This window comes from Camellia sinensis, chromosome 4 (genome assembly GCF_055761805.1).
Source record: "Camellia sinensis isolate YWXY chromosome 4, ASM5576180v1, whole genome shotgun sequence".
NCBI lineage: Eukaryota > Viridiplantae > Streptophyta > Magnoliopsida > Ericales > Theaceae > Camellia > Camellia sinensis.
The window spans coordinates 191,317,037-191,336,340 of record NC_138964.1 but is presented as its reverse complement, the minus strand read 5'-3'; the positions used below and the strand labels follow the sequence as shown (position 1 = coordinate 191,336,340).

General features: G+C 35.8%; 1 protein-coding gene across 1 annotated transcript; it reads left to right on the top strand.

Moving 5' to 3' along the window:
- The first annotated feature begins 687 nt into the window (after positions 1-687).
- On the top strand, positions 688-10,596 carry LOC114262355 (cold-regulated 413 plasma membrane protein 2). The gene is made up of 4 exons (XM_028202722.2): positions 688-1,077; positions 8,573-8,680; positions 8,774-8,844; positions 10,135-10,596. Exons 1-4 carry the CDS (start codon positions 752-754, stop codon positions 10,386-10,388), a joined length of 759 nt encoding a protein of 252 aa, XP_028058523.2. The 5' UTR covers positions 688-751; the 3' UTR covers positions 10,389-10,596.
- Positions 10,597-19,304: the final 8,708 nt, after the last annotated feature.

The window sequence follows — 19,304 nt, the reverse complement described above, 5'->3', positions numbered from 1 at the left end:
CAGGAATGTGATTCCTAGGAAGACTCTACCTTGAGAAGTAAGGGTCCTACTAGGATTGTGCCACGCAAAACCTATAAAAGCTCACGACATAACTTATGTAGAGGTAACACACAACTTTGATTCTCGGATTACACAGAGCTTTTGTCTATCTGTCTATTTTGCTGACTTAGGCATCAGAGAGGTATCAGGCACACACCCGCCGACTAGCTCACGTTTATGTTTTCAGGGAACAAAACGACGACGTTTGGAGGAGCGCAGACTTGATCAACAGGATTATACGAGAACATTATTTCGTGCTCGTATAATACTTTATCTCTTCATACTTCTCTTATGGGGCTCAATTCTAAACTCGCACCAGTGATGCAAACCGTCTATCTCGTAAGTTTTGCAATAAAGGTTATCTATACAAAAAATAAATTTCATCGGACATTTATAAATATAAAAAAATCACATTTTTTCTTATAAAATAAATGATAAATATAATTGTAAACTTAAATTATTTATTTTTTAAAATAAAATATTATTTATATATTTATAATTATTCAATAAAATTAATTTTTTATAGAAGTAACTTTTACAGAAATGTTTATGAAGTAGTATGAATTTAGAATTAAGTCCTATAAAAAAGAATATGAAAAGAAATATAGAGAGATAAAGATATGAAGGGAGACTATCATATACTATTGATGATGAAATAACAGTGTGTGGCATAAATTTCCCACTCCATGTTCTCAAAAAAAAAATAATAATAATGATAATAAAACAAAATAAAATCCCCACACTGTACATACAGCTCAAAACAAGCACAGTTGGCACACACACCACAAACACACGTACACGCTCTCTGCTTGGTGTTCGCTTTTTTTTTTTTATCAGATCAGATCTGTGTGAGAAAATGGGGAGGAAAATGGAGTATTTGGCAATGAAGACCGATCATCCAGCCCCAACCCAATCGATGAATTCCGACATGAATGAGCTGAAGATCGCCGCCAAGCGACTCATTAACGACGCCACCAAGGTCGGTGGCCTAGGGTTCGGCACTTCCTTCCTCGAATGGGTTTCCTCCTTTGCTGCTATGTATGTTTTCTTTCTATCTCTCATTTTCACCCAAATTTCACTTTAGTTCAGGGATGATCTGAGGATTGACTTTTTAATGACTTTTTTAGCTAAAACGTGACATTCCCAAATGATGCCTTAGTCCATCATCATCATCTTTTAATTTAATGAACACTCTTTTTCAGTGATTATTTCACCTATAGTTTGTTTGAGTAGTAAGAATTGCTAACACTACCTTTAAAAAAAAAAACAAAACAAAAAAAAAAAAAAAACTCGGATTGTTGTACTTGTACATGGTCAATTCTTCTGTAGCCAATTTTTCTATTTTTATATTGCACCTCAATCTTTTTTTGTACCTAGAGCAAAAGAAAATAAGAAGGATCTCTTGTGGCCAAATAATCCAACCGCCCTTTCCATTTGGAAAATATACACCTCTGGCAACTGTGAAAATGGATCATGGGAGAAATAGTGCTTGAATGTGTTTGTAAAATACATGCAGCCAATGGGGTAAATCAAAAGTTATAACTGTAGCATGTTCATTACATCTATATGCTTCATGAAGTCTATTCCTGCCACTTGTACATTCTGTTGAGTATCCACACCATGCGTCAAGAATGGAGGCTGCAGATTTGCTGAAGATTTTCAAACCTAGGATGGCTGTGTTAATGGCTCTCCATTTATTTTTGGTAGTTGGTTGTTGACAAGTAGTTCTCCCGTTTGTGTATGAATGGGAAGAGCTGTGAGCTGAGATTGTAATGAGAGAGATCAAGAGTGAAGAAAAAAGAGAGTTGTGAGAAGTGTATGATCTGTGAGAGTGAGACTCCTCCTCCTCTGTTTTTGTATTTGTTTTAATCATAGTGAAACTTTCTTTCTTTCACCCGTGGACGTAGGCTTTGGGGCGAACCACGTAAATATTTGTGTCTCATTTGTGTGTGTGATTGTTTGTAGATCATTTTATGGATGTCTTTAATCACAACAAGTGGTATCAGAGTCTCGTTGGTCGTTTTTTTAGAAAAACATGGTGTGTTTTTTAGAATTGCCTATAAATCAAAATGGTCAAAATCCACTTTTGATCACACTAGGTTGAAGCCCTCGACGAGACGAGCACACAAAAAAATTGCATCGCAAAAGGACGCCAGAGGAGCCTTCACGTGCTGTCACGCGCCCTCTGACACCTTGACCACGCGTAGCGACGCGCTACACGCATGGCACGCATTGTCCTCGTTCTTCCAATCGCTGACGTCATCCTATCGCCGGTTGCTGACGTCTAGCTGTCAATACCAATGCCATCTGACCCGCGTTGACCGAGCCGACCCGGAGCCAAGCCGCGTTGACCAAGCCGCTGACGTCAAACTGACGCCAACCGAACCTAAGAAATTATTCGATGCTTCTCAGCCACTCCAGATTCTACCGATCTGAACCGTTCAACCTGTTTTGGCTTGATCTGAGCTATTTGAAATTCGTTTTTGACGATCCAATAGTGTTTTTCAACTATTTGGAATATTTTGGACATATCTGTATAGTCAAATTTTGCAAATCAGATTTTAAAAATTTGCAGTTTTTATTTTTGGCAATCCGAAGTGCTCTTCCGACTAATTTGACCAGTCCGGACTCAATAGGGAAGTCTGATTTTTCAGACAGAGATCATTTTTGTAGAGACAATTATAGATGAAGGAATCAACATTGGCTTCAGGATCCATGATCAAGCTAAATGCTTCCAACTATGCAATTTGGAAGCCAAGAATGGAGGATGTCTTATATTGTCAAGATTTGTTTGACCCCATTGAGCTTAATGGAGTTAAACCTGCTACGGGGAAGGATGAAGATTGGAAGCGGAAGAACCGAAAGACCATTGGCCAGATCAGACAATGGATCGATCATAGTGTCTTCCACCATGTCGCCCAAGTGACTGATGCCTATGCTCTTTGGACAAAATTAGAAGGCATATACCAGTTGAAGACTGCTTGAAATAATGCCCTTCTAATGAGAAGGCTCGTAAATTTGAAGCTGAAAGGCGGCGTCTCTATTGCAGAACACACCAGTGAGTTCCAAAATCTGGTAAACGAATTAGCAATTGTGGAGCTGGATGATGAGATGCAGGCTCTATTGCTGCTCAGCCCCTTTGCCAGATAGTTACGAGATGTTGGTGGTGTCCTTCAGCAACTCTGCACCTAAAGGAAGACTGACCACGAACATGGCCACTGATGCTTTATTTAGTGAAAAGGTAAGAAAGAAAGATATGGGTGGAGATCAATCCCATGCTCTCGTCACAGAAATATAGGTGGAGGCAGAGGTAGGGGAAAAAGCAAAAGTAAAGGACGTAGCAGAGGAAAATCTCAAGACAGAGGGAAGTCCAAAGATGGTACAAGCCGGCCAAGGTTCACATGTTACCATTGTAGCTAGGAGGGTCACATAAAGAAATATTGTTATGCCTTGAAGGGAGAACAAAAACAAGGCAATAGACAGTCAAAGATCGAAGATGGGAACACTGCAATTATTGTCTCTGAGGATATTTCATTATTCTCTGTTGAAGAAGAAGAATGCATCCATATGTCAGACAACGATACCGAGTAAGTAGTAGATACAGCAGCTTCCTATCACGCTACACCCCGGAAGGAGTTCTTTAGTGCGTATCAAGTTGGAGATTTTGGTACAGTGAAGATGGGTAACTCCAATTTTTCGAAGATTATGGAAATCCGTGATGTTCATATCCAAGCCAAAGTTGGGTGCACAATGGTGTTAAAAGATGTCAGGCATGTTCCCGATTTATGCCTGAATCTTATTTCAGGGATAGTCTTAGATTGACAAGGCTATGAGAACTACTTCGGCAAGTACAAGACTCATGTGAATGTGATTTTAGATAGCCTCAACGCAGTAAAAGATGAAGCATCACCAAGTCACATGAGTGAGAAAGGGTTGCAGATTTTGGCAACGAAGTCTCTTATTCCCTTTGCCAAAGATGCAAAATTGAACCCTTGTGACAACTGTTTATTTGGGAAGCATCATAGAGTCGCTTTCCACTCATCATCTAGAAGACAATCAGAGTTGTTGAGCAGAGTATACTATGATGTATGCGATTCCATAAAAGTGGAATCTTTGGGTGGTAAAAAATACTTTTTGACATTTATTGATGATAAATCACGAAAGGTATGGTTTTATGTCTTAAAGACCAAAGCTAAGGTGTTCCAGCATTTCTAGACATTCCATGCTATGGTGGAAAGAGAGACCGGCAAGAAGCTGAAGTGTCTCCGAACAGACAATGGAGGCGAGTGCACGTCCAAGGAGTTTAAAGCCTACTGTGCTACTCGCGACATCCGGCATGAGAAGATTGTTCTTGGAACCCCACAACACAATGGTGTAACTGAGAGAATGAACCGGACCATTGTAGAGAAGGTCAAATGTATGTTCAAAATGGCAAAGCTACCAAAGTCATTTTGGGGAGAAGCTGTTCGTGTTACTTGCTAATTGATCAACAGATCGCTATCAGTTGCACTGAATTTTGAGATTCCAAAAAAAGGTATGGTCTGGAAGGGAGATTTCTTACTCTCACTTGAGAGTGTTCAGGTGCAAAGCATTTGCACATGTATCCCTTAGTATTAGGAATCATTCATGCTGCTCACGATTCTTCCTCAGAAGTGTGATTCTGCGCTTTTGACTCAATTTCGTTGAAGAATCGCGATTTTGATGCAAAAGAAACGCGAATCTGATCACGAATCTGTCTTCTTCTCAGTCAGAGCTCCATCGCTGGCCATCGCAAGACATAGGACATCACAGACTTCTCTCTTCCTACTCGCTACTTCTCTCTCCTCTTCACTGGTCATCGCAATGTCTCCCTCTTCGCTGGTCTTCGCGGGTTGCACATAGGCCATCGCGACTTCTCTCTCTTCTTCGCTGGTCTTCTCGCGACGTCTCTCTCTCTGTGATCTTCTCTTCTCAGATTAAAGATATATATATATATATATAATACATACTATGTATATATATTTGTTTTTATAAATATATGTTTTTATTTATATATATATATATATGTTTTAATTTATATATTATATATTATCTTTATAAATTTATGTGTATTTATTTATGTATTATATTTATTAAATTAATATTATTATGCTATTTTTTTAAGAAAATAACATAAAACAAATAATTTTTAACAAAAATATTTTAGAATAAATTAAAAAAATTCTAATAAAAGTATATAATTAGAATATTTTAACATATAATTTTTTATAATTCTTATTTATTTATAACATGTATAGTCCCATAAAAAAATATAATCTTACAATATATTTTTATATATTATTTAAAATATACACAAATGCTCCCAACTAACGATTCTTGAAATGTCTACGATTCCCCGCTCCCGCTTTCGTTCCCTTTCCCGTTCCCACTTCGTGCAACTAAGATGTATCCAAGGAGCACAGGTAGAAGTTGGATGACTCTATGCATTTTTATTGGATATGGAGATAAAGAATTTGGATACAGATTGTGAGATCCTAAAAATAAGAAGGTTATTCGAAGCAGATATGTGGTGTTTCAAGAAGGCCACATACTTTAGAAGACTTTGGGCAACTAGCCAAACCCAAAGTAGATGATGTTTCAGAAATTGTTCCGAATCCTACACCATCACAGCATGCCACTAATGAAGAAGAGCTACCACAGTATGCAGCCAATGATGTAGAGGTGCAGGATGGATTTCCAAAAGAAGAAGATCTAGAAGAAGAGGGTATTGAGCAGGGGAAGCCACAACCCCTTTTTCCAGAGACTGTTGGTCCACAGTTATGAAGATCAACAAGAGAGCCTAAGCCGTCGTCGAAATACCCTGCTTCTATGTATATTTTGCTTATTGATGAGGGGGAGCCAGAAAGTTTTCAAGAAGCTCAGAATCATAAGGAAAAGAGTAACTGGCAGCAAGCTATTCAAGAAGAGATGTAGCCCTTGCAGAAAAATCAGACTTACTGATTTGGTAAAACTTTCCCAGGGTCAAAAAGCACTGAAGAACAAATGGGTGTTCAAGTTGAAGAAAGATGACAGCGGAAAGCTAGTCAAGTATAAGGCTCGATTGGTTGTCAAAGGTTTTGGGCAGAAGAAAGGTATTGATTTTGATAAAATCTTCTTGCCAGTTGTGAAAATGATATCTATTCGAGTAGTTTTGAGCCTAGCGCCCAGTTTGAATTTGGAACTTGAACAAATAGATGTGAAGACGGCATTTCTCCATGGTAATTTGGAGGAAGAAATTTACATGGAGCAACCAAAAGGTTTTGAAGTAAAAGGAAAAGAAAACTTAATCTGCAGATTGAAGAATAGTCTCTACGGCCTCAAACAGGTGCCAAGACAGTGGTACAAGAAGTTTGACTCATTCATGGTGGGTCATGAGTACAAGAGAACTGCTGCAGACCAGTGTGTATTTGTCAGGAAATTTCCCGATGGAAACTTCATCATACTCCTGCTCTATGTTGATGACATGTCAATTGTTGGTCAGGATGTTGCAGCATTCAGATCACTGAAGGAGTTATCACAGTCTTTTGACATAAAGGACCTAGGCCCTGCAAAATAAATTTTGGGCATGAAAATTATACGTGACAGGAAAGCCAAGAAGTGGTTGTCACAAGGGAAGTGTGTTGAACGGGTGATTGATAAGTTCAACATGAAAGATGCCAAGCCACTCAGTACTCCGCTGGCTAATCATTTCAAGTTGAGCAAGAGTTCTTGTCCTTCCTCTACAAAACAAAGAGAAGAGATGGAGGTAATTCCCTACTCTTCTGCAGTAGGGAGTTTAATGCATGCAATGGTATCTACTCAACCAGATATTGCTCAAGATGTTGGAGTTGTGAGTAGATTTCTTTCCAATCCAGGGAAAGAGCATTGGGAGCAGTCAAGTAGATTCTGAGGTACATTAAGGGTACATCTAAAATGTGTTTGTGCTTTGAAGGAGCAAAACCAGTCTTGGAATGCTATACTGATTCAGATATGGCAGGCGATCTTGATGGTAGGAAATCTACATCAGAATTTTTGTTCACTTTTGCAGGGGGGAGTTGTGTCTTGGCAGTCCAAGCTGCAGAAGTGTGTTACTTTATCCACAATCGAGGTAGAGTATATTGCCGCAGCGGAAGCTGGGAAAGAGATGTTGTGGTTGAAGCGGTTTCTCCAAGAATTTGGACTAGAGCAGGAGAAGTTCATGGTACATTGTGATAGCCAGAGTGTCATAGACCTAAGCAAGAATTCTGTGTACCATTCTCACACGAAGCACGTTGATGTTCGATATCATTGGATACGCAAAGTGATGGAGAAGCAGTTATTGGAACTAGTCAAGATCCACACAGATAAGAATCCTGCCAGCATACTTACAAAGGTGGTCTCGAGAGACAAACTCAAAGAATGCAATGACATTGTTGGAATGGACTTCCAGCAAGGATCCTACTCCTCATGGGTGTGGAGGGGGAGAATTGTTGAGTATCCACACCATGCGTCAAGAATGGAGGCTGCAGATTTGGGCTACAGATTTGCTGAAGATTCTCAAACCTAAGGTGGCTGTGTTAATGGCTCTCTATTTATTTTTGATAGTTGGTCGTTGGCAAGCAACTCTCCTGTTTGTGTATAAATGGGAGGAGCTGTGATCTGAGATTGTAATGAGAGAGATCAAGAGTGAAGAAAAGAGAGAGTTATGAAAAGTGTATGATCTGTGAGTTGAGTAGAGAGAGTGAGACTCCTCTGTTTTTGTATTTGTTTTGACCATAGTGAAGCTTTCTCTCTTTCTCTCGTGGACGTAGGCTTTGGGCTGAACCACGTAAATATTTGTGTCTCATTTGTCTGTGTGATTGCTTGTAGATCATTTTCTGGGTGTCTTTAATCACAAGACATTGTGGCAAGTGATACATTGAATAAATATTTGTCTTTGCTGCTAAATTTCCAGTTTCCAATCTGTTCCTCAAAATATAGACATGCTTGTGGTTGAGTTTCATTTACTAAATATATGATTTCATAGTCTATATGAATTACTTAGGAATGAGTACCTTCTTCTTCTTTTTTTCCCCTTTTCTGTTTTTTTTTTTTTTTTTTTTTTTTTTTTTTTTTTTTTTTTGATTCCTGTGCAGTTACTTCTGTATGTATAAATTGCTGCTGTGTGTAAGAACCTTTGCTTTCCTATCAACCCTGTTTTGTACACAAAATTTTGGTTATGCAGTTATTCAGAGATCGAGTTCATTGTGCTTTCTTGGTTCAAATATAACCTCAAAACTAGCAAGCACAAAAGATGTTTCTTCTAAAATTTTGACAGAAGTAGACTCAATAGCTACAATTGGGTGATGGATTAGACCTTAACCACTACCTTAAAAACTGCAGTTATGGAATAGTCATATTATCATTCATTTTAGTTTTTTTTGCTAATTCATAATATCATTCACTTGCTTCTTCACTTTATTTGACATTTGCATACGTATATACTGAATTTTTTTTTATAAACTACTTGTGGATAGACTTATATATATGAACCACTGCCTTGTATATGTTTCTGCAGTTACTTGTTGATATTGGATCGAACAAACTGGAGAACAAACATGCTGACTTCACTTTTAGTTCCTTATATTTTCTTTAGTCTTCCGTCAGTCTTGTTCAACTTCTTAAGGTGAACATCTCTAATTTGGAGTTGAATTTCTTTTATTATGTTTTCCTTCATTGAAATTGATGTTCTTCATGAGTTAATTTCTTCATTCTTTAGAGGAGAGTTTGGGAAATGGGTTACTTTCATTGCAGTTGTACTAAGGCTTTTCTTCCCTCGCTATTTCCCGGGTAAGAATCCAGTTACAGAATTGTTTATCAAGTATGGCAAGCTTGCAGAATAATATGCTATCTGTTTCCCCATCATTGAGCCTGCTGATAGTTTTAGTTGTTTATTACCTGCAAAACTACGTATTTTGGCTCGCTGTTTATGTTTGCTCGATAAATTTCTTGCTAAATTTACAATTTTAAAATTTCATCCCTCTCATTTTCATATTGTTGTGAAACCTAACCAGAAGGAAAGAACCTTGCAAGGGTATCAGAATACCATCTTTTACTTGCAATTTGTTATCCACTCTGTCTCCTTATAAGCTTTGCTTTTGCTGAACTTTGAACTTCTGCTTCCAAGCCTGCTGGTTCTAAATTTGCACCATATTTTAGATCCTTGATCTGAATGTTTTGAGTTGTGTAAATTGGTACAAGGAATTGGGTAATTACCATCTTAAAGATGAATAATAAGGGTTGGTTTGGCATAAACTAAATAATACAAAAAGTCTCTATCCTATTTAAGTCATATCATCTTATTTAAATCACATCACATCTCTAACACATCACATCAAACCCAACCCAAACCCAACCCATATAAGCCAATAAGTCAAAAAATACACTCTTTTAGAACATCCCAAACCAACCCTAAATTTCCCAGAGTGAAAGACTCCATGGCTAACCTCTTTTCCATCATATAAGGAGGGTATGATACAAAAATCTACATCATCCCCTGCTAGATATCCTTGTAGTGCCTATTCCATTTGTTGAAGCTGTGCTTATTGTCTCGTTGACTCATGCATTCTTGGCTGTTTGAATCATCTTTACTAAAATGCTTTTTACTAGTTGATGACTAAGGTTTAAAAAAACAGTGTATATTTGTAAGTAATTAAAAAAGGGAGATCTGAACAAAACTGATCTGTAAAAAATGCCATCTGATTATTCTCTTAGATTTTGATTTAATAATGTTTGGGAGGAAGTTATTTACTTTTTTATTTTTTGTGGCCTATCTGTCATAGTATAATTCCTTGTATTTTGAAGAGGCTATTTTCCTCTCATCTGGGCTAATTTTTTTCCTTTGATTGCCCAACTACAGACCAAAATGAAAAAAGGAGCTCAAACTATACATTTCTTGATAATTTTGTATATTACACTTCTATCACTAGACTCCAAGAATTGTGTACCCATGAAATTCATGCACTCACCAATTTACAGTACAAATGTGCTTTAAGTTGGAGTGTACACCTTCAATTAGAAGTGCCGTACTCATTTACTGCATTTTATGTCATCTTCATCAATTGTGTTGACTAAATGCAGACTGGCTGGAGATGCCCGGGTCGTTGATTCTTCTTCTGGTAGTTGCTCCAAACTTCTTTGCACACACCCTACGGGAGAACTGGGTCGGCGTCTTAATATGTCTTATTATTGGTTGTTATCTGCTGCAAGAACACATCAGGGCATCCGGTGGATTCAGAAATTCCTTCACACAAACCAATGGTATATCTAACACACTCGGCATTATCCTTTTGTTAGTGTATCCGATCTGGGCACTGGTAGTCGACTTCATCTAGTTTTTACTGCCTACACCAACTTTGTTTGTGATTGTTCAATAGTTTTGCAGTGTTGGATGATAGACTTTTCAGTAGTTTTAAAAAACTGTATCAGATCATGTTTTCTCTCGTTTCACATTTGTAACTTTTACCTGGATCAGAATTTTGAAAGCTTATCTGTTACTATAAAGTTTTTCGTCTGCGAAGTAAAGATGTTCTTCCCTATCAATTTTTGTAAGCTTTTGATTAATTTTTTATTTTGGATTTTAAGGATGGTATGTTTGTCCTTTATTTTTTGATAATGGAAATAATAGTCTACCAAAAATATAAGGGAAATAATATGGATAAAAAATAGAATAAAATAAAGCTGACTCTGATGTGTTCAAATTATCTAGTGCCTAAATAATAGATTATTTAAAAAAGAAAAATTGATAAGAGACTAGTCCATCATAATTCAGCGCATATAAAATTCGTAGAATAGAGAATCTTGTAAACTTTTTTGGCCTTCTCAACTTAGGAAGTTTAATTCAAGCAATCATAGGTGTTCACTGGGTTGGTTAACCAGGTTAAGGCCTATTCCTTCTTGCTTTTTTCTAATTTTTTTATTTTAAAAAAAATTCAGAAAGTAAAAAAAATGACTTTTAACCTAGGTGTTCACTGGGTTGATTGAGCAGGTTAAATAATAAAAATCTAGAGGTTATGGTTTAAAGTTTGTTATTCTGCCTACAAATTGTCCTAGCATGTTTATATACACCCACAAAATTGTTTTGCACTTAGCAGCACATAACAACATTAAGTAGATATTTGACAAAATTGTTTTGCACTTAGCAACACATAACAACATTAAGTAGATATTTGACATAATTGTTTTGCACTTAGCAACAAATAACAACAGTAAGTAGACATTTGACATAACGTCCATTTCTCATTTTTATCGCGTATTTTTTCCCCTAATTTAATTATTTTATATATGAATTTGTGAAATATAATTTTGAACAATATCATCCAATTGATTAATTTGTGCGCTTTTTTTTTTTTGAAATAAATAATATTTTTTGGTTAAAATTAAAAATAAATAAAATAATTATGGTTGCATATTTACTAATGTTTTTTACCCATTTTGTATTTTGAACCAACTCAAACTGTTGGTTTGAAATTGTTATAATATTCAATCAATTTCATTTTTTAAAAATGGACAAGTTAGTGACGGGTTAAAAAATTCTCAATCTGTATAATTCTATTAATAACTTTCTCAAAATCAACTCAAATGAACCCGCCTACAACCCTAATAATTTAATGTATAAGTAATCTATGCTCATCGAGAAAAATTTTAAACTTCTAGAATTATCGAAGAAAATTAGTATGAGAAATATCTCCTTTCAACTAATAATGTGCTGACATGAAGTTAACTAAAAATTTCCATAATACAGATTACAAAATAAAAATAATACTTTTATTAGCAGCTCATAAATTATTTTGAATCTCTCAATTTTTAATTTTTTTATTTATTATTATAATAATAATTTCAAATAAAATTACTACAGAGGATATCATTAATTTTGGGACACTCTATCTCACAATTAAACCTACACACTCACTACATCATGAATTAGGATTTATGAGAGCACCCACTTCCATCACCACCCATCCATCTTCTCCAAATCTTACCTTCAAAACCTACCAACTCTCAAAACCTTGAAACCCCTTTGGTAGCAGTATTCCGACAGTAATGATGACAACCATTTGATTACATATACTTCTCTAGTAATGATAATGAGTAGAAATTTTTCTAGCAACCACAACTCCATAAAACAAGAGGAGTATAACAATAAAAACTTAGAGGAGATTCATAACTTTAATGTTATTCTTAACTCAAAGGAGATTGACTTTGTAACGGTAAGTTTCTTGGGAAAAATGACAAAATAATAAAATATGTTTGTCATTTTTTCAGGATTGAACTCCTGAACATATGACCAAAATTTGAGAACACAGGTCCGAACATTATTTATTTGTTCGAGAACCGATAACCGAACATTTATTATTTGTTTAAAAATAGGTAACCGAACATTATTCATAGGTTCAAACCTATTTTACTGAGAAAATTAAACCAATTATTATAATTTTTTCTTCAAGAGAAGAAATTATTATGAGAAAACTAAGAAATTATGTGTGTATATATATACATAGAGAGAGGGGGAATATACCAATTGCGACAATGGTAGATAAGGCATCAGAAATAGTAATCACATTGCATTTTCTTCTTCTTTTTTCGTGGGCTTTATTAGGGTTTTTTTGGGAGTGAGATTTTTTTAAGGTGTGGAGGTATACATTTAATGGGTGAAATATTTTCACAAGGATAATTTTGATATTATTTAAGGAAAAAAAAAAATTTAAAAGTTTCAAAATTTATAACTAAGAGTTCAAAAAAATAAAAGATCTAAAATAATTCATAGGGTGCTAATGGCACCCCTCAATAAAAATCATGGCACATATATTTCATATAGCGTGTTCATTTTGTTAATTAAAATATGGCGCAAAAAGAAATAAATATTATTAAGATGGATTTTTGACTCTTTATATAAAAAATATATAAAAATCGTGTCAATGTGAACGAATCTTTAACTTTATAAAATAAATAAAAATAAATATTTTCACTTTTTGATATAAATTAATTTTTTTAAGTTTTTATTTTTTTTAATATTTTTTAATTAAAAAAATCATTTGTCAAAAGAGTCTACATATTTCAAATGCAGAAAAAATGGCAAGCAATGTTATTTTATTTAGAAAAAATTGGTGATAAATCTAATTTAGAGAGTCTCTAAGATAAGAATAATACTTGGGACCCCCTTTTGGGGGTCACCCCTCACCCCCTTTGCTACGTGGCGGGTGGTGATTGGAGGAGTAGGAAAAAAAAGAAAAAAAAAAAAAATGTAACCAATGAGAGAGAGAGGGGGTCAAAGGGGGTGGGAGGAAAAGGGGGGATGAATCATTGTTGCTAAGATAATAGGTCCAATGAATATTTTTTGTTGGTGATAGGTTCATCTTTTTTGAAATAATTTTGTTTCTAATTTTACCTTGTTGACTTTTTTTTATTCGTTGACTATCTGTTCAAAAAAAATTATCTGTTCAAATTTTTGGTTATATGTTCAATTTTTTTGTCTATCTGTTCAACTTTTTGTCTATCTGCTCAAATATTTTTTCATCTATTGAATTTTTTTAACTTATTTGTTGAATTTTTATAATTTATTTTTTCTATCTATTCTATTTTTTACCTATTTAATTTCTTATTTTTTCTTTATCTGTTTATCTCTTGAAAATCTCTATTTAATTTGGACAGATAAGAGACAACCTTTTATCTATACAAATTTTAGTTGCAAAAATTTTGTTTGCACAGATATAAATGATATACATCTGTTTCATCATCATCATCAAATTTTTATCTATCCAAATACAAATCATCAAACAATTGAAATACATACACAACAACAACAATACATATACATACAAATGGATCAATATTTGAATTTGATAAAAGAATTGGTGAAGCATTGAGTAAAAAAAATTCATTAAACAGTTAAAATACTCAATAAAAATAAGAAATAAAAAATAATAATTATTTCATATTATTTATTGATAAATAGAAAACAAGTGCTTGTTCTTCTTCATAAGCCCTAGAGAGACGATCGGTGAATTTAACACTTATGCAATTCCTCCTCCGTATCAGTGAATACTACTTTAGGTTAGTTAATTTCGACTATTCTCTCTTCGTTTCTCTATAATTCTCTTTCAATAATGTCTCAATTTGAACTCATTGATGTTATCACTATTTCCAAAAGCCACATATATATTTATACATACATATGGATCTATATATATATAAAATGAGCACATTTATATATGAAGAGAGAAATAAATGAGAAAATGTGTATAAACAAACACATTTTCGTGTGTATGTGTGTGTGTGTGTATATATGTGTGTGTGTATATATGTGTGTGTGTTATCTGTGTAGAAGAACTAATAAAAGAAAATGAAGAGGAAAAATGAGAGAGAAAGTTTCCATGTAGAGGAGTCCAGATCCGAGGCAGCGGAGTCCAGATCCGGTAGATCAGGTAGCTTTGATCGTGGAGGAAGGCAGAGGAATCCGATGACCCAGAGGAGAGCTAATTCTCAATGGCAACAACAATCCGAAGCCAAAGATTCTAGTACGCAAGCCATGGCGACAATCGACGATGGAGTTATGGCTAAAGCGAGAGAGAAAGAGAGAAGAGAGGAGAATGGAGATCACTGGTGTGAGAGTGAGAGAGAGGTACACGGTGGCAACGAGGTTGGAGGTGGAAGTGGAGGTGAGAGAGAAGGTGGCGACGAGAATAGATGTAGAGGTGGTAGTAGTGGCAGTAACTGAGACGATGGAGTAAGCGTTGTCATCGCCATGTATAAGGCGAAGAAAAAAGCAAAAAAGTAAGAGAGAGAGAAGTGTGAGCGTTTAGGGTTTGGACAGTGTTGTAATAACCCCGGCCCATAATTAGCAACTAATCAATTATTAAAGATGCTAATTGAGTGGATCAAGTGAATTATGGGATTAATATGTAAATTGCATGATATTTGGCTTTCTATCTGTTACTTATAGAAATATCTGTTTGGAATTCCACTTTAATATGTAAATTGAAAGCCTTATCGGCATTCGAATCAGAAATTGACTTGATTTATGTACTAGTTAGAATTTATAGAATTTTATGGTAGGTTTAATTAAAATTCGGTTTGAAACAATTAAATTTGATTAAAATAATGACATTTGTTTATTTGTGAGCCATTACCACTTATTAGGCTAATTGAGCCCCACTCACCTCCTTTAGTCATTCTTAACCACACTTGAGCTTTGAAAGGAAGAAAACGTGGGAGAGAGTGAGAGAAAGAAGGAATTGGGATCAAGCTTGAGGATTGGGAGAAATTGCTAAGAGACCTTGGTGGTTTGCTCAAGAACATCTCTAACCAAAAGGAATTGAGAACTTCAGGTAAGAATGTTAGTCTCTAGCCTTGTAATTTAGTTGATTAATGCCTGAAATCAGTTATGTAGGCGAATTAACATGTGAATTGAATTAAAGGTTGGGAATTAAGAATGAATTCATGCATGCATGCATGTTTCATGGCATTTTAGAGATTTATTTCAAAAAATCCGTCATGCATGTGTTGAGTCTATTCTGATTTTGGAAACACAATGAGTTTCATGTGATTTGGTAGCATTTGATCATGTTTTGAAAAGCCTTAGCTCAAAAATGTACTTGCATGTGATGTTCATCAATTGATATTGAATTTAAGTTGAGTTTGTGCAAAATTGATATCCTTTTGGGCCATGATTTCTTGAAATGATCTTTTAAACATGTTGTTCTATGAGTTGTTAAGTGTTTTCCAAAGTTTTGGGCCCAGAAAATTGAGTTTGATGCTTCAAAGGTCGAGTTTGAGCTTAGTGATCAAATCTGGAATTTCTAGAAATTTGATCCACGCTCGAACGTGGGACTTTACCCTTGAGCGTGAACCTTGAGTACGTGCACTCCGCTCGAGCGTGGAAGTATACGCTCGAGCGTGAAATGCATATACCTAGAAGTTCTTGTGTTTTACAGTCCGCTCGAGCGAGGGAATCCACGCTCAAGCGAGGTTCTGAGTCTCACGTTCGAGCGTAGGTCGAGCGCCCGTCAAGCGTGAAAATCATGCATCCAGCACTTTTTCATGAGTTTACAGTACGCTCGAGCGAGGAAATTCACGCTCGAGCGAAGCTTCATTGCCTGCATGTCCGCTTGAGTGAGGAAAGCCACACTCGAGCGTGGACCTCATTTTCAACAAATCTTGAGAAATGTTCTCCAACGCATTCTTGCATCCTCATTTCATCCTAGGCATTTCTAAGCCATGTTTAAGACTCCATAATGAGGATTAAGGGTTAGAAACACACTAAAAGCAAACGACATAAATTATGTACAACTCGAACGTGTGTTTCAAGTGTGTGTTTGTATGTGTGTTCATGTAGGTAGCGCGCCTCAGAACAAGTGAAGGGACGCCTTACCATCTAGTTAGGGCTACCAATCTTCTATGAGTAATAACTTTGTCAAGTTATGTTCAATGTTAAGTATTTTCTGAATATTATGATACGAAGTAATTAGTTCTCTGAAATGCTATGCTATGTTTGAAATGAATGAATGGTTATCCAAAATTCTGAAAGTTATTCGTGGCATCCTTAGCATCATATGATATGCGTCCCTTTATGGATCATCAGGTCCCTTTATGGGTCATTAGAAACGTCTCTGTGCACATGAGTCATCAGAATGCCTTCAAGGCCGTCCCTTTTTAGGCCATCGGATTTGTTAACGTTGAGGGATATACCACGTATGATTATATGTGAAATCTGATTATGGAAATGATTATGAATATATATATGAATCTGTTCTGATAATAATTTGATTTCTAACTCTGTGACGGACATCATTCATTAAATCCTTTACTCTGTTATTATTCGCTGGGCTTTAGCTCACAGTTTATATTATGTATGTAGGTGAGCTGGCGTGTGACCAGGGCCAGAATTGACGGCCTTCTATTCTATTTTGTCAGCCAACCATTGTGCCTCCCGAGGAGGTTCCGAACAAAGCCTAAGCCATGGCTATTTTTGTATTCATGCTAGTCTTTGCATATGCTCTGTAAAGTCAGGTCTTGGGGAGTATATTCTATAAATACCTTGTAAATATTGTGTATCTGGACGGCACGTTTATGTATATATAAATAAGTTTTGAAATGTTCTGTCCCATGTACGTTATCACAGCTCATTGGACCTTGTCTATTTTGTATTATCGCTTCCGCAGCCCCTTATTATTTGTTAATCTATTCAGAGGCCTTTAGTAATCCACGGATTACTAGCCGGTCACGGTGCTAAACCTACAGGAGCGGGTTTGGGTTGTGACAGAGTGGTATCAAAACACGAGTTATACCGCACACACGTGTCCATATGAGCTATAGGATGTCCTAGAAATGAAATAGGGACATTGCATTATCATGTGTAAGTATGTGAACTGTTATAAACACGTCCTTATTGAAAATACAGTGAAATGAAACCTTTGTGCATGATTAAAGAAGCTAAGTGGAATAACATGTAATGTTAATTGCAATATCGAATGTGGAATCCATGTGAACATGAACGTATGAAAGTAAGGGATTATGTGACTGTATCTGAATTGAAATGAAAGTATAAACACGTCTGATATGGAATGAAATGTGAAATCAGTGAGAACTTTCCTTATATTAATAAGCATCCTGTTTGTGTGTAGCCAATGGAAAGGACAAGGAATGTAGACGAATTTGAATCTTCTGACGCTAGAATTAGCTAGATAGAATGAATGGTTGAAGCCTTAACCGAAAATATGAAACAACAGCAACAAGGGCAAATACATGTACCTGAACCAACTAATTATGATATGGTAACACTGAGGCACATAAATGTTGTGAAATGTCTAATGTTATAAGGGAATCAAGAGTTTGACTAAAGCATTGGTGAGAATAGGCATGTTAATTTGTGAAAACATAGTATTATGCAAAATTAGAATCTTCAATGAAGGTCATGGAAGCTATATGCACTATATGTTAAACTGGACTATGAGAATACTTGGAAAATAGAGGAATTTGATGATCAACGAGATGCGTGGAACTATGGTGATTGAGGACGAGAGAAGTCATTTGATATGTAAGATAGTACATTTTAGTGGGAACCTACTATGTGGAATAGTAAACCGTAGAGTCTCATGCCTTTGTAAAATGACCTTGAAAGTCTGATTGGAATCACGTTTAGCCAGTGTGCTTCGAATCAGAAATTCTTGGTAAATTCCTTGGGAATGAATAGGTCACCCTACCAGCGTCCTTATATATCTATGTGTGTATGTCTACTTGTATATGATATGTGCTTTGTAATATAATTTAAATCAACGAAGCAACCCAAGTATTGTCAACCATTTTCTTGTGTTTAACCCTTCCCTTCCGTCAATAGGAAGAGGTGGTGAAAAAGTATAAATGAAGTGGAAATTGAGTCTTTATCAGAGTGATGAGGTTAAGTAGAAGAAGTATTGGAGAACGTAGTGAAGGCTGTGAATCCTACCGCACATAGCAAGATCAAAAGGGAGAATTAAGTGTGGAAGTGAAAAGTGAACCAAGGGAGAAAACTAAGAATTTTGTGGCAGGAAAGATGAGCAATTCCAGGTAAAGTTGTAAGAAAAGTAAGTTATCCTAGTATGTTATATGTCACAAGATCTATCGGGGACTGTGTCATCGAATTACTGGAAATGTGAGAAGTTAGGGCATTAAATAAAAGACTATCCCAAAACCTAAGAGAAAGCTTAAATAATTTAATTGGTTAAAGATAGTACTTATGTACAAATAGAACTGCTTGAAGTTAACAGTTTATGTGTGGGTGTTTGTTTTTAAATAAAGTTGTGTTATAATGTTTTGATAAAGTTTTGCTTTGCTTTGTTTTGGAAGAGTATTTAGTCTAGTATGAATGATTATCTATTAGTTTCTGTATCAAGTGTTAGCTTTGTTTTGATGACATTCTTGAAAGGTCCTTTCGTGCTAGGGGACGTTAAGCTTATGTAGCACCTTTGTTGAGATATCTCTTTACTATTGACGGTCATGTACGGATGGTACCACCGACGGTCTTGTACGGGTGGGTTGTCTAACCGATTCCGGGTCGGCCACCGACGGTCGTGAACGGGTGTGCTTCGATTCCGAGGCGGTTATTCCTCTGTTTTGTCAAGAATTTCATCCTTTGTGTTATGTATATGTTAGTAAACAACCCTAGAGGCTTTGAAAGATTTTGATTGATGAACTCAATTCATCCCATGTTTTGTTACCAGTTATGTTATGTGTTATTTGATTAAGACGGAACCCATTTGTTGGAATCATTTAGA